At 46.1% G+C, this 15,643-nt stretch overlaps 1 protein-coding gene across 1 annotated transcript; it reads left to right on the forward strand.

Annotated features, from left to right (window-relative positions):
- The first annotated feature begins 2,294 nt into the window (after nucleotides 1–2,294).
- On the forward strand, nucleotides 2,295–14,168 carry LOC135507396 (serine/threonine-protein kinase PAK 6). Its single transcript, XM_064926944.1, has 8 exons — nucleotides 2,295–2,498; nucleotides 3,670–4,281; nucleotides 5,988–6,521; nucleotides 8,863–8,996; nucleotides 13,086–13,212; nucleotides 13,296–13,421; nucleotides 13,594–13,728; nucleotides 14,001–14,168. The coding sequence occupies exons 1-8, from the start codon at nucleotides 2,295–2,297 to the stop codon at nucleotides 14,166–14,168; spliced, it is 2,040 nt and encodes a 679-aa protein (XP_064783016.1).
- The last annotated feature ends 1,475 nt before the right edge of the window (nucleotides 14,169–15,643 follow it).

A 15,643-nucleotide genomic window follows, 5' to 3' on the forward strand; every position in this document is an offset into this window, starting at 1 on the left:
TAGACTCCAGCATAGGGACATTAGGGGTTATGGTGGTAGACTCCAGCATGGGAACGTTAGGGGTTATGGTGGGTAGACTCCAGCATAGGGACATTAGGGGTTATGGTGGTAGACTCCAGCATAGGGACATTAGGGGTTATGGTGGTAGACTCCAGCATAGGGACATTAGGGGTTATGGTGGTAGACTCCAGCGTAGGGGCATTAGGGGTTATGATGAGTAGACTCCAACATAGGGACATTAGGGGTTATGGTGGTAGACTCCAGCATGGGAACGTTAGGGGTTATGGTGGTAGACTCCAGCATAGGGACATTAGGGGTTATGGTGGGTTACTCCAGCATAGGGACATTAGGGGTTATGGTGGTAGACTCCAGCATAGGGACGTTAGGGGTTATGGTGGTAGACTCCAGCATGGGAACGTTAGGGGTTATGGTGGGTAGACTCCAGCATAGGGACATTAGGGGTTATGGTGGTAGACTCCAGCATAGGGACATTAGGGGTTATGGTGGTAGACTCCAGCATAGGGACATTAGGGGTTATGGTGGTAGACTCCAGCATAGGGACATTAGGGGTTATGGTGGTAGACTCCAGCATGGGAACGTTAGGGGTTATGGTGGGTAGACTCCAGCATAGGGACATTAGGGGTTATGGTGGTAGACTCCAGCATAGGGACATTAGGGGTTATGGTGGTAGACTCCAGCGTAGGGGCATTAGGGGTTATGATGAGTAGACTCCAGCATAGGGACATTAGGGGTTATGGTGGTAGACTCCAGCATGGGAACGTTAGGGGTTATGGTGGTAGACTCCAGCATAGGGACATTAGGGGTTATGGTGGTAGACTCCAGCATAGGGACATTAGGGGTTATGGTGGTAGACTCCAGCATAGGGACATTAGGGGTTATGGTGGTAGACTCCAGCGTAGGGGCATTAGGGGTTATGATGAGTAGACTCCAGCAAAGGGACATTAGGGGTTATGGTGGTAGACTCCAGCATGGGAACGTTAGGGGTTATGGTGGTAGACTCCAGCATGGGAACGTTAGGGGTTATGGTGGGTAGACTCCAGCATGGGAACGTTAGGGGTTATGGTGGTAGACTCCAGCATAGGGAAGTTAGGGGTTATGGTGGTAGACTCCAGCATAGGGACATTAGGGGTTATGGTGGTAGACTCCAGAATAGGGACATTAGGGGTTATGGTGGGTAGACTCCAGCATAGGAACGTTAGGGGTTATGGTGGTAGACTCCAGCATAGGGACATTAGGGGTTATGGTGGTAGACTCCAGCATAGGAACGTTAGGGGTTATGGTGGTAGACTCCAGCATAGGGACATTAGGGGTTATGGTGGTAGACTCCAGCATAGGGACATTAGGGGTTATGGTGGTAGACTCCAGCATAGGGACATTAGGGGTTATGGTGGTAGACTCCAGCATAGGGACGTTAGGGGTTATGGTGGTAGACTCCAGCATAGGGACATTAGGGGTTATGGTGGTAGACTCCAGCATAGGGACGTTAGGGGTTATGGTGGTAGACTCCAGCATAGGGACATTAGGGGTTATGGTGGTAGACTCCAGCATAGGGACATTAGGGGTTATGGTGGTAGACTCCAGCATAGGGACGTTAGGGGTTATGGTGGTAGACTCAAGCATAGGGACAATAGGGGTTATGGTGGTAGACTCCAGCATAGGGACATTAGGGGTTATGGTGGTAGACTCCAGCATCGGGACATTAGGGGTTATGGTGGTAGACTCCAGCATAGGGAAGTTATGGGTTATGGTGGTAGACTCCAACATGGGAACGTTAGGGGTTATGGTGGGTGGACTATTTGTGTTTTCCTCCCTCTAATGCACTGAAAGCCTGTGGGCTCTTGCCAGGCCGACTGTGTGCTCATCAGTAAAAGGGCACAGAGAATGAATAAGCCTTAATAGATATCCTTCATTACACACAGGCTTACAAACCTGTCCCCCCAAGACAGGTTATAAGGCACAAAAGCAAATGACAGACAGAAATCCAGTCCGGAAGATGGACATATCACGGGGAGAATAGTTTTTAGACTGACAGATTGGAGTTTATTCACTTGTATTTCGTTTTCTAATGGAAGTGTCTGATGTTGTTATAGTAACTTCAACGTACACATTGATGGATAATTGACTGTTCATAGATTAAAGAAGCTGTAAGTGACTTTATCAATGGCAACAACAGTAGCTGCTAATTTAGAAAAATAATGTATTGAATGTGTCTATTTCTTGTCTATGCAGGGCCATCTTGACTTTGGGAAGCTGTCAGTCTTCTGGACCTGACGATGTTTCGTAAGAAGAAAAAGAAGAGGCCAGAGATCTCAACACCAAAGAACTTTGAGCACCGGGTGCACACCTCGTTTGACGCCAAGCGGTGCTGCTTTGTGGGCCTGCCGACCCAATGGCACAGTCTGATAGAGAACCTCCGTAGGCCCAAGCCTATGGTGGACCCCTCCCGGATCACCTCCGTGGAGCTCAAGCCAAGGAAGGTACTGGACCTTATTCTCAGCTCACTTTCCTGTTTGCACAGGTTTTTTTCTCTGAACGTATTATCTAACAGACAAAAAGTGCTGAGAATGTATAGGATTTTATTTCAGAGATTTTTCCAGTTTTAGTAAGCCTCAAAACCCTCCATCAAAAGTGTTTTTATCAGAGGCTATAACGCCCTTTAGATCTTCAGCAGAGTTACCCTGCTTTTGTCGTCTAAAGTTTCCCTAGTCCAGTGATGGCAGTGTGGTTGACAGCACTTGCTGTTCTCCCTGTCATATTGCTTTCTTATCTATCACGGGGCTCAGCTAATGACCCTGCTGTGTACATTGACTGTACTACGCGAATCCTTGAAGTCTCCAAGATTTATTACTCAATGCAGGAAAATAATAACGATCCATGGCTGAGGGATAGAAAGTGCACGTACAGCAGTGGAAATGCCAGTGAGCAAAAAAGCCTGCAAATCTAAGGATTTCTGCACTAGGCTGAATACTCATGCCGATATGCCCCTTACAAAAACACAACACATTTTCATTACCACCAATGGATAAATTTCAGTTTTGCATTTCCAAATCCCAGTGTCAGCTTCTGAAACAAGGTCATGGTTTTAACAGGATCATCAGGATTGAATTGGTAGTACAGGGGAGACTTGTGTTCTGTATGTAAATAATGTAGCGTTTACGGCAGAGGCAAAGGTTTGAGAGGTTACAAAAATAATTATTACATTTGAGACATTTGTACAATAATTCGCAATTTTGTAATTTGTAAAGAATTTGAAGTGGGATGTTAATTAGTTTGGCTAAATTACCTGTGCAGCTGTGAGAGCTGACCAGAGCACCATTCCAAAGACAGAGAAACATAGGAGACTCTCGTGATGATGAACAGAACTTTACTTTAAGCAGAGATTGAGTAATCCGCCAATTGGCCGTTCTCTAATAGGTTCAACTGGAAGGCCCAACACATTTTTTTAAGTCTGTGTCATCTTGTTTTGTCAGGACAAGGTAATGCTCTTTTTCTACGCCACTGCGATGTTTGCTGCTTGAGATTTCACTCTTCAGAAAGAATCTATCCGTCATTACAGTTTTAATACAAGCCACATTGAAAATAGAAGTGCCTGTGTGCAGTATGTTACAATCATTCCAGGTTGGCTGAACATTACTGCTTTCCTTTCAGACCATCGTGCGTGGGAGTATGATCGGTCATGGAGACTACATCTCAACCATGATCTCCGACATGAGCAGGTTGTCGGTGACCAGCTCCAACTCCCTGAGGAAGAGCAGCCCTTCGGCCAGGAAAAGGGCCCAGTCCCTGGGCAGGCTGGGGGAGGTGAAGGAGGGGGACACCTACCAGTATGAAGACCTGGGAGAAGATGAGCTGGAGCAGCAGCAGTGGAGAGACAGGGCTCATAACATCCACAGTGAGAGTGGGACGAGTATTACCCTACAGCCAAACGGCGTTCTCCCCAGGGCCAAGTCCACCAATGAAGTGAGCATCAGCTGTCTGGAGGGACTCCTGGCTCCATCCCAGCCAATGCAAGTGCCTATTAAGGGGGCTTATATCAGCTGTGAGGTGGGTAGCCCCACAGAGACACTGATGGTTAAGAGAGACTTCCAGGTACCCAGGGTTATGCCACGAAAACAGAGGCCTATCTCGTTCTTCTACAGCCCAGCCATGGCTGTCCAGCATACCGAACATGGGGGTCGCCCCCCTCCGGAGTACAGCACCAACCTCTACATCCACTCCCACAACAGCCCTGGTAGACCATACTCCTCCTACGACCTGAAGGTGAGCAGATCACTTAATCATAATCTCTCATCTATATTTAAGATGGACATTGTCATAGGCCAGCCCGTTTGCTGCTATAACAGCCTCCACTCTTCTGGGAAGGCTTTCCACTAGATGTTGAAAATTTGCTTCGGGTACTTGCTTCCATTCAGCCACAAGAGCATTGGTAAGGTCGGGCACTGATGTTGGGCAATTAGGCCTGGCTCGCAGTCGCCGTTCCAATTCATCCCAAAGGTGTTTGATGGGGTTGAGGTCAGGATTCTGCGCAGGCCAGTCAAGTTCTTCCACCCCAATCTTGACAAACCATTTCTGTATGGACCTCGCTTTGTGCATGGGGCATTGTCATGCTGAAACAGGAAAGGGACTTCCCCAAACTGTTGCCACAAAGTTGGAAGCACAGAATCGTTTAGTATGTCATTGTATGCTGTAGCATTAAGATTTCCCTTCACTGAAACTAAGGGGCTTAGCCCGAACCATGAAAAACAGTCCCAGACCATTATTCTTCCTTCACCATACTTTACACTATGCACTATGCATTGGGGCAGGTAGCGTTCTCCTGGCATCTGTAAAACCCAGATTCATCCATTTGACTGCCAGATGGTGAAGCGTGATTCAACACTCCAGAGAACGCGTTTTCACTGCTCCAGAGTCCGATGGCGAAGAGCTATACACCAGTCCAGCCGACTCTTGGCATTGCGCATGGTGATCTTAGGCTTGTGTGCAGCTGCTCGGCCGAAAAAACGATTTCATGAAGCTCCCGACGAACAGTTATTGTGCTGAAGTTGCTTCCAGAGACATTTTGGAACTTGGTAGTGAGTGAGGACTGACAATTTTTAAGTGCTTCATCACTCGGCGGTCCCATTCTGTGAGCTTGTGTGGCCTACCACTTTGCGGCTGAGCCATTGCTGCTCCTTGACGTTTCCACTTCACAATAACAGCACCTACAGATGACCGGGGCAACTCAAGCAGAGCAGAAATTTGAATGAACTGATTGGTTGGAAAGGTGGCATCATATGACGGTGTCACGTTGAAAGTTACCGAGCTCTTCATTAAGGCCATTCTACTGCCAATGTTCATCTATGAAGATGGCATGGCTGTGTGCTCAATTTTATACCCCTGTCAGCAACAGGTGTGGCTGAAATTGCCGAATCCACTAATTTGAAGGGATATTCACATACTTTTGTATATATGGTGTAGTCAACCAATATCACATTGGCCAGTAGCTAACTGTGGTATAAACTGTAACTTACAGCTTTACTCTTAAAAAAAAAATCCTTTTGCATAATATGGCCAGTGAGTTACTTCTTAAACTGTTTTTTTTAGGTAAAACATCTTATAGCAGCCTGCATTCCTGCATTCTACAGTTGATTGCTCAATTAATGCTGTTGGTTTTTTTGGGATGCTAAAATATAATTTGTGACTTGATTGCTTCGATGTGCTTGTAAACTTTGAGAGATGCTATGTTTGGCATAATCTCAAGGGTACATTGAGGTACCTATGGCAACGTTGTAGCAGGGAGCGCACCAGGTGAAGTCTATGTATAGTGTGAGAGTGAAGCACTGTGATTTACATCCAGTAATAAAGCAAGCCAGGGACCCTGGGAAGACAGCCAACTCTACCTCTCTCTCTCTCTCTCTCTCTCTCTCTCTCTCTCTCTCTCTCACTCTCTCTCTCTCTCTCTCTCTCTCTTTTTTGTTATCGTCCAGGCAGAGTCGGCTCTGAGGCACCACCAGTCAGGCTTCCTACCAAGCACCACCAGTAGTCCCTTCATGAGTGGCATCAGACCCCACAGGACGGTACACTCTTCAGCCAGCTACACCCTGGGACTGTCTCCCAACATGGGCCTGAGACCCAACGGCCCTGACCCCTTTCTGAGACACTCAGGCTGCCCTAATGCTCCCTTCCCCAGGCAGGACAGCCCCTCCCAGCTCCGGCCCTCCCCCACCGGCTCCCTGGCCACCAGCCCCCTAGGCACATGTTCCCCTGCCTTCAGACCCCCTCAGCACCCACAGAGGCCGCCACCAGACCCCCCCAAGGTAACCCATAAACAGTTTAAGGCTGCCCTGAACATGGTGGTGGACAAGGGAGACCCTCGGTCGTACCTGGAGAACTTTGTGAAGATTGGAGAAGGGTCCACAGGGGTGGTGTGTATTGCTCGGGAGAAACACAGCGGCAGGCAGGTGGCCGTGAAGATGATGGACCTACGGAGTCAACAACGTAGAGAGCTGCTTTTCAACGAGGTATGACGACCTCCAGTCAACACTATCCTCAATGACCTCCCTCAAAACACCACCCCGAATCACCAATAAATCATGCTGGGATACATCGCATAACAGAGCCCAGATGTTATTTATTTGTTGCCGGGTTTATGCATTTTAAATTTTCAAACAAAATACATTGAAACTGCTGGGTCAAATGCCCCCTTAGATCCATCTAGTTTCAGCGTAGAGATAGATAACACGAAGTCACTGTTTTGGTACACTGTAAAGTCCATGGAGAATAAGAGCACCTCCTCCCAGCTGCCCACTGCACTGACGCTAGGAAACACTGTCACCACCGATAAATCCATGATAACTGAGAATTTCAATAAGCATTTCTCTACCTGGACCCGTACAAATCAGCTGGGCTAGACAATCTGGACCCTCTGTGATCCGCCGCCATTGTTGCAACCCCTATTACCAGTCTGCTCAACCTCTCTTTCGTATCGTCCGAGATCCCTAAAGATTGGAAAGCTGCCGCGGTCATCCCCCTCTTCAAAGGGGGTGACACTAGACCCAAACTGTTACAGACCTATATCCATCCTACCCTGCATTTCTAAAGTCTTCTAAAGCCAAGTTAATAAACAGATCACTGACCATTTAGAATCCCACCATACCTTCTCATCTGTGCAATCCGTTTTCCGAGCCGGTCACAGGGGGTACCTCAGACACGCACAAGGTATTAAACAATATCACAACCGCCATCGATAAAAGACGGCACTGTGCAGCCGTCTTCATCGACCTGGCCAAGGCTTTCGACTCTGTCAATCACCGCATTCTTATCGGCAGACTCAACAGCCTTGGTTTCTCAAATGACTGGCTTGCCTGGTTCACCAACTACTTCTCAGATAGATTTCAGTGTGTCAAATCGGAGGGCCTGTTGTCCGGACCTCTGGCTGTCTCTATGGGGGTACCACAGGGTTCAATTCTCGCGCTGACTCTTTTCTCTGTATACATCAATGATGTCGCTCTTGCTGCTGGTGATTCCTTGATCCACCTCTACGCAGACGACACCATTCTGTATACATCTGGCACTTCTTTGGACACTGTGTTAACAAACCTCCAAACGAGATTCAATGCCATACAACACTCCTTCCGTGGCCTCCAACTGCTCTTAAACGCTAGTAAAACTAAATGTATGCTTTTCAACTGATCACTGCCCGCACCCGCCCGCCCGACTAACATCACCACCCTGGACAACTACAAATACCTAAGTGTCTGGTTAGACTGTAAACTCTCCTTCCAGACCCTTCCAGACATCTCCAATCCAAAATTAAATCCAGAATTGGCTTCTTATTTCGCAACAAAGCCTCCTTCACTCACGCTGCCAAACATATCCTCGTAAAACTGACTATCCTACCGATCCTTGACTTTGGCGATGTCATTTACAAAATAGCCTCCAACACTCTACTCAGCAAACTGGATGCAGTCTATTACAGTGCCATCCGTTTTGTCACCAAAGCCCCATATACCACCCACCACTGCAACCAGTATGCTCTCGTCAGCTGGCCTTTGCTTCATATTCGTCGCCAGACCCACTGGCTCCAGGTCATCTATCAGTCTTTGCTAAGTAAATCTCCGCCTTATATCAGCTCACTGGTCACGATAACAACACCCACTCATAGCACACGCTCCAGCAGATATATCTCACCGGTGATCCCCAAAGCCAACACCCCCTTTTGCCTCCTTTCCTAACAGTTCTCTGCTGCCAATGACTGGAACGTATTGCAAAAATCGCTGAAGTTGACTTATATCTCCCTCACTAACTTTAAACATCAGCTATCTGAGCAGCTAACCGATCGCTGCAGCTGTACACAGCCCATCTGTAAATAGCCCATCCAATCTACCTACCTCATCCCCATATTGTTTTCATTTACGTTTTTGCTCTTTTGCACACCAGTATTTCTACTAGCCCATCATCATCTGCACATCTATCACTCCAGTGTTAATTTGCTAAATGGTAATCACTTCGCTACTATGGCCTATTTGTTGCCTACTTTCTCACTCCATTTGCACACACTGTATATAGTCTTTTTTCTATTGTGTTATTGACTGTACATTTGTTTATTCCATGTGTAACTCTGTGTTGTTGTTTGTGTTGCACTGCTTTGCTTTATCTTGGCCAGGTTGCAGTTGTAAATGAGAACTTGTTCTCAACTGGCCTACCTGGTTAAATAAAGGTGAAATTAAAAAAAATAAGAAAATAAAAACTGTTTCCCAGACAATAATACCCAAATAACCCTTTTTTGCCCATGAGTACCCTCTTGAAATCATCAGGTATGTTACATGACACCTCTGTTATCAACTGTATGTGTTTGTCCAGGTGGTGATCATGAGGGACTACCAGCACAGGAATGTGGTGGAGATGTTTAAAAGTGCCCTGGTGGAGGAGGAGCTCTGGGTCATTATGGAGTACCTTCAGGGTGGAGCACTAACCAACATCGTGTCTGAGACCAGGTATGGAGACATTGCACAGACTTGACCTACACAGCCAGAAATAACTGCTGTCATACAGGGGGGAAATTGTATTGAGGGGTCAATATAATGTCAAATATAGGCATTTTTAAGAGACAAGACTTCAAGGACATGTGTGACAGAAGGATGAAGCAAAATTCTTGTTATGTCTTCAGTACCTATTTTCACCATTAAGGGGTAGTGTGGTACTAATTAGTTGAGAGGACAGGCAACTACGCACAGTCACTCTCATTCTCACTGCCACTTTAGCAAAACACTGTCCTCCTATGGGAAAATATAATCTGATAACATAATTCGATTTGTGTGTGTTCAAATGAAATGTGGTGAAATTAATTTAGTCCCAAAACACAATTTTATCTATGTTCTCATCCTGTTCAGTACTGTATATCAGATACTCTAGAAATGCATAAACAAAAGTAAGAAAATGGCCCACTCGATATTCGACACGAGGAATTGACAGTGAATTTTAACTCTACCTGTCAATGTATTTTAAATTCCAAACTGAAAGTTGGCTCATTCACAATACAGAGACAGTAGTATACCTCAGAGCCTAGAGACATGGGGACTGAGTGCATTTCTAACTGACATGTAAAAATGGGCCAGATCACATTGGCTGTCATTTTCAGTTTTTGTCAGCAGAACCCGAAATTTGCTAAATTATACCTCCTTCATACTCCAATCCAACCCCAAATAAGTTTTTTAAACAATCAATAAAGCTATTAGCCAGAACGAAAAAAAAAATAACTATTTTCTGGGGTGTTTCTGTAGCACAGTTCTTCAGTGTTCAAAATCAGCTAGGCTATATTTGCATGATGCAAACACGAGATACAGTGAATGCATGTAGTTGACTGAACCACACCTATACCACCCACCACTACACTCTTCGAAAAAAAGGTTACATCTAGAACCTAACAGGGTTCTTCGACTGTCCCCATAGGATAACATTTTAAAGAAACCTTGATGGTTCCACGTAGAACCGTTTTGGGCTCCATGTAGAACCGTATCCACAAGTATATACTGCTTTCACTGGAACAGGCCCAGATCCCTTTCATTGCCTGAAGAAAAGATGCAGGAAAGGGGGCCGCAGATCGGGCATCCTTCTGAGAATCCATAGGCGAGCGAGTAAACTCCCACTACTATCCATTCTTCTTGCTAACGTGCAGTCATTGGAAAATAAAATTGATGACCTACGATTAAGATTATCCTACCAACGAGACATTAAAAACTGTAATATCTTATGTGTCACCGAGATGTGGCTGAACAACGATACGAATAATATAGAGCAGGCGGGATTTTCCATGCACCGGCAGAACAGAAAAGCTATGTCTGGTAAAACGTGGGGGGGGGGGTGTGTGTCTATTTGCCAATATCAGCTGGTGTGCGATGTCTAATGTTAAAGAAGCCTTGAGGTATTGCTCGCCTGAGGTAGAGTACCTTCTGATAAGCTGTAGACCACACTATCTACCAAGAGAGTACTCATCTATATTATTGGTAGCCGTCTATTTACCACCACAGAACAAAGCTGGCACTAAGACTGCTCTCAACCAACTCTATAAGGCCATGAGCAAAGAAGAAAATGCTCACCCAGAAACGGCAATCCTAGTGGCCTGGGACTTTAATGCAGATAAACTTAAATAAATGTTTACCAGCATGTCACATGTGCAACCAGAGGGAAAAAAAATCCTACACCACACAGAGATGCATACAAAGCTATCCCCCGCCCTCCATTTGGCAAATCTGACCATAATTCTATCTTCCTGATTCCTGCTTACAAGCTAAATCTAAAGCAGGAAGTACCAGTGACTCGCTCAATACGGAAGTGGTCAGATGACGCGGATATTACATTACAGGACTGCTTTGCTAGCACAGACTGGAATATGTTCCGGGATTCATCCAATGGTATTGAGGAGTACACCACCTTAGTCATCGGCTTCATCAATAAGTGCATTGACAATGTCCCCCCCATAGTGACCGTACGTACATATCCCAACAAGAAGCCATGGATTACAGGCCACATCCGCGTCGAGCTAAAGGCTAGAGATGCCACTTTCAAGGAGCGGGAGACAAATCTGAACGCTTATAAGAAATCGTGCTATGTCCTCAGACAAACCATCGAACAAGCAAAGCAGGATACAGGATTAAGATAGGAACCTACTACAGCTCCTCTGACACACATCGGATGTGGCATGGTTTGAAAACTATTACGTACTACAAAGGGAAACCCAGTTGTGAGCTGCCCAGTGACGTGAGCCTACCAGACGAGCTAAATGCCTTTTATGCTCGCTTCGAGGCAAGCAACACTGAAGCATGCACGGGAGCACCAACTTTTTTTTTTATGACTGTGTGATATCGCTCTCGGTAGCTGATGTGAACAAAAGGTTTAAACAGGTCAACATTCACAAAGCCGCTGGGCCAGACGGATTACCAGGACGTGTACTCAAAGTATGCGTGGACCAACTGTCAAGTGTCTTCACTGATATTTTAAAACTCCCCCTGACCGAGTCTGCAATATCTACATGTTTCAAGCAGACCACCATAGTCCCTGTGCCCAAGGAAGCGAAGGTAACCTGCCTAAATGATTACCGCCCCGAAACACTCACGTCGGTGGCTATGAAGTGCTTTGAAAGGCTGGTCATGGCTCACATCAACAGCATTCTCCCGGACACCCTAAACCCACTCCAATTCGCATACCGATATTGATCCACAGATGACGCAATCTCAATCGCACTCCACACTGCCCTTTCCCACCTGGACAAAAGGAACATCTATGTGAGAATGCTGTTCATTGACTACAGCTCAGTGTTCAACACCATAGTGCCCACGAAGCTCATCACTAAGCTAAGGACTCTGGGACTAAACACCTCCCTCTGCAACTGGATCCTGGACTTCCTGACGGGCCTCCCCCAGGTGGTAAGAGTAGGCAACAACACGTCTGCCACGCTGATCCTTAATACTGGGGCCCCTCAGGGGTGTGTACATAGTCCCCTCCTGTACTCCCTGTTCACCCACGACTGCGTGGCCAAACACGACTCCAACACCATCATTAAGTTTGCTGACGACACAACAGTGGTAGGCCTGATCACCGACAATGACGAGACTGCCTATAGGGAGGTAAGAGACCTGGCAGTGTGGTGCCAGGACAACAACCTCTCCCTCAATGTGAGCAAGACAAAGGAGCTGATCATGGTCTACAGGAAAAGGTGGGCCGAACAGGCCCCCATTAACATCGATGGGGCTGTAGTGGAGCGGGTCAAGAGTTTCACGTTTCACGCTATCATGGTCCAAACATACCAAGACAGTCGGGAAGAGGGTAAGACAAAACCTTTTCCCCCTCAGGAGACTGAAAAGATTTGGCATGGGTCTCCAGATCCTCAAAAGGTTCTACAGCTGCACCATCGAGAGCATCCTGACTGGTTGCATCACAACCTGGCATGGCAACTGCTCGGCATCTGACCGTAAGACGCTACAGAGGGTAGTGCGTACCGCCCAGTACATCACTGGGGCCAAGCTTCCTGCCATCCGGGACCTACAGTATATAATAGGCGGTGTCAGAGGAAAGCCCATTAAATTGTCAGAGACTCCAGTCACCCAAGTGTGACTGCTACCGCACAGCAGGCAGTAGTGGAGCGCCAAGTCTAGGACCAAAGGCTCCTCAACAGCTTCTACCCCCAAGCCATAAGACTGCTGAACAATTCATAAAATCGTCACTGGACTATTTACATTGACCCCCCCCCCCCTTTTGTACACTGCTGCTACTTGCTGTTTATTACCTATGCATAGTCACTTCACCCCTACCTACATGTACAAATTACCTCAGCTAACCTGTACACCCGCACACTGACTTGGTACCGGTACCCCCTGTATATAGCCTCGTTATTCTTATTGTGTTACTTTTTATGATTATTTTTTACTTTTGTCTATTTGGTAAATATTTTCTCAACTCTTCTTGAACTGCACTGTTGGTTAATGGCTTGTAAGTAAGCATTTCACGGTAAGGTATGCACTTGTTGTATTTGGCGCATGTGACAAATAAAGTTTGATTTGATATATCAGTGTCACTCTCCTATGCAGGCTGAGTGAGGAGCAGATAGCCACAGTCTGTGAGGCTGTGCTGCAAGCCCTGGCCTACCTTCACTCCCAGGGGGTTATCCACAGGGACATCAAGAGTGACTCCATACTGCTAACACTGGATGGGAGGGTAAGTCTCTCTCTCATAAGTATTTTTCATTCAGTTGAGAAAAACACATCTGTTTATAATTTAATTTTAATGTCCCTGTATAGATCAAGCTGTCCGACTTTGGGTTCTGTGCTCAGATCAGTAAAGACATCCCCAAAAGGAAGTCTTTAGTGGGGACACCCTACTGGATGGCTCCGGAGGTCATCTCTAAATCACCATACAGCACTGAGGTGAGAAAGAAGATATTCAAAAAAAATTGTATCCTAAGAAACTGTACATGTATATTACTGCATACTAATGACATACTAGCTGTATCCAAACAAATACTCATGATGTCCAGTATTCATGTGCATGTCAACACTGACTGAAGGTGAATATATACTGGTTTGTTGTGTCTGCCAGGTAGATGTGTGGTCTCTGGGTATCATGGTAGTTGAGATGGTGGATGGAGAGCCCCCTTACTTCAGTGAGACCCCTGTTGCAGCCATGAGAAGACTGAGGGATGAGCCAGCTCCCACTGTACGGAACGCAACACAGGTCAGAGGTGAAACAGAATACATACATAGAGGGCCTCCCGAGTCTGGGGCTGTATCATTACCGGCCGTGACCGGGAGTCCCATAGGGCGCGTCCGGGTTAGGGGAGGTTTGGCCGGGGGGGCTTCATTTGGCTCATCGCGCTCTAGCAACTCCTTGTGGCGGGCCGGGCACTCGGGTGTAAAAAAATAAAAGAATACATACATAGAGATATAACACCTTTTCTCTATTTCAACATGTCTGCTGAATTAACTTGGACTTCACACTTTGTGTAGGTCTCCCCGGTGTTGAAGAACTTCCTGGACCGTATGTTGATCCGAGACCCAGTGGAGCGTGCCAGCGCCACAGACCTGCTAGAACACCCCTTCCTCCTACAGAGCGGCTCCCCGCAGTGCCTGGTGCCCCTGGTGGAACAGTACCGCAAGCGCATGTCCCGCTGCTGATTCCCCCCCCCCACCTTGATGGACCCTGGTCTCTGATTACTACTGTACCCTGAGTGTGACCTGCCTAGGCCCAACCCAGTCAGCACCCATCCCAGTGAGGGAGCAGCACCAGAGAGCCTGGTTCTGCTACAGAGCTCATGGCAGCAGGCCGGCAGGCTTGGTAGACAGTGACACAGCCTGCAAATCTAAGAAGCACTTTAGCAGTGAGTTGGCATAGTGTTACGGCAGCATGCAAACAAACAGTATTCCTCACTCATCTCAACAACGTCTGGGCCTACCTGTGATAGACAACATCCAATGGAATTCCTCTCGACATAACACCAATCTAGCATCGGTGCATTATATAAAACTTGAAATCCAAGGGAACTGTAAACTGTAGCATATTGTGAACCTTTACCGTAATTGAGCAGTTTCCCATCATAGTGTGTGGATATTAGTTGTGTATTTTCAGCTTGTGCTATAGGCTCAAGCTGTGGTAGCTCATGACTTGGAGAGAAGCGTGATGTTACATACTTCTACAACCATATGGGACACTGACTGAAGTTCAGTGAAACCTTGCACCTTGTCAGTGAACAATTTGCATGGCCAAATGAAGGCACACCTGGCCTGATCGGAATGGTTAAAACATGCTACTGAGAGATGACATGAGAGACATCCTCCAACATCACCATCACAAATGTGTAGATGGGTTGGCTGTTTGTAATTATATTGGGCTCAATGAATCATATTTCTTTTAATGTTTATTATATTTTGCTTTTCTGAAAAGGGTTGTGAACTGTTTGTAGCCTAAGATGTGAAATTGCAAATAAGTTAACATTTTAGATTATCAACTTGAAATGTTGCGGTTGAACAAATAATGTAAATACAGATACTGTATATTAGGACTTACTACTTGCAGAGCCATTGTATAGTTAGTTATATGGGATGAATTTGACTTAATTTTGAAAGTGTGTGTGTTTACGCTTGGACGCTGTGTTAGTGTTGCCTCAAACATCCCTTCCACTGTGTTGTGACTGACTTTTGAAACTACAGGATGTGTGTGTTGCTACTGAACATGTGTGTGTGTGTGTGTGTGTGTGTGTGTGTGTGTGTGTGTGTGTGTGTGTGTGTGAAGTATTTGCATTGGTTTGAATAGATAAAGCACACAGGTTTGGCATGTGAAGAACGTCCACCAGCTGAGAGCACATTGCACATTGTCTTCGTATTCTTACCAGTGACACAACATATTTCATGTATTTGTATTTCTATGTAGGACATTCATGAAAAAGAGAATTATACATTATTTACATTTTCTAAAAATCAATAAATAATGCATATTGACTCTTGAACTTGATAATCTAAGCACTGTTATTTTGTTCCAATTCAGTTTGATGGTAAAATGCCCCCTTTCACACAATTGTATCTCTCTCTCTCCCAGCTCTCTCTCTCACATACATACATCATATCAAATGCAGAAATGAGAATTGTGTCACAGT

The sequence above is a fragment of the Oncorhynchus masou genome, chromosome 21 (genome assembly GCF_036934945.1).
Source record: "Oncorhynchus masou masou isolate Uvic2021 chromosome 21, UVic_Omas_1.1, whole genome shotgun sequence".
NCBI lineage: Eukaryota > Metazoa > Chordata > Actinopteri > Salmoniformes > Salmonidae > Oncorhynchus > Oncorhynchus masou.

Bases quoted from the DNA above. Each gene is read 5' to 3' on its own strand.
- LOC135507396 (XM_064926944.1), top strand. From the start codon at position 2,295: ATGTTTCGTAAGAAGAAAAAGAAGAGGCCAGAGATCTCAACACCAAAG. The intron at 2,499-3,669 runs GTACTGGACCTT...CTTTCCTTTCAG, and splicing joins TGGAGCTCAAGCCAAGGAAG to ACCATCGTGCGTGGGAGTAT. The intron at 13,422-13,593 runs GTGAGAAAGAAG...TGTGTCTGCCAG, and splicing joins AATCACCATACAGCACTGAG to GTAGATGTGTGGTCTCTGGG.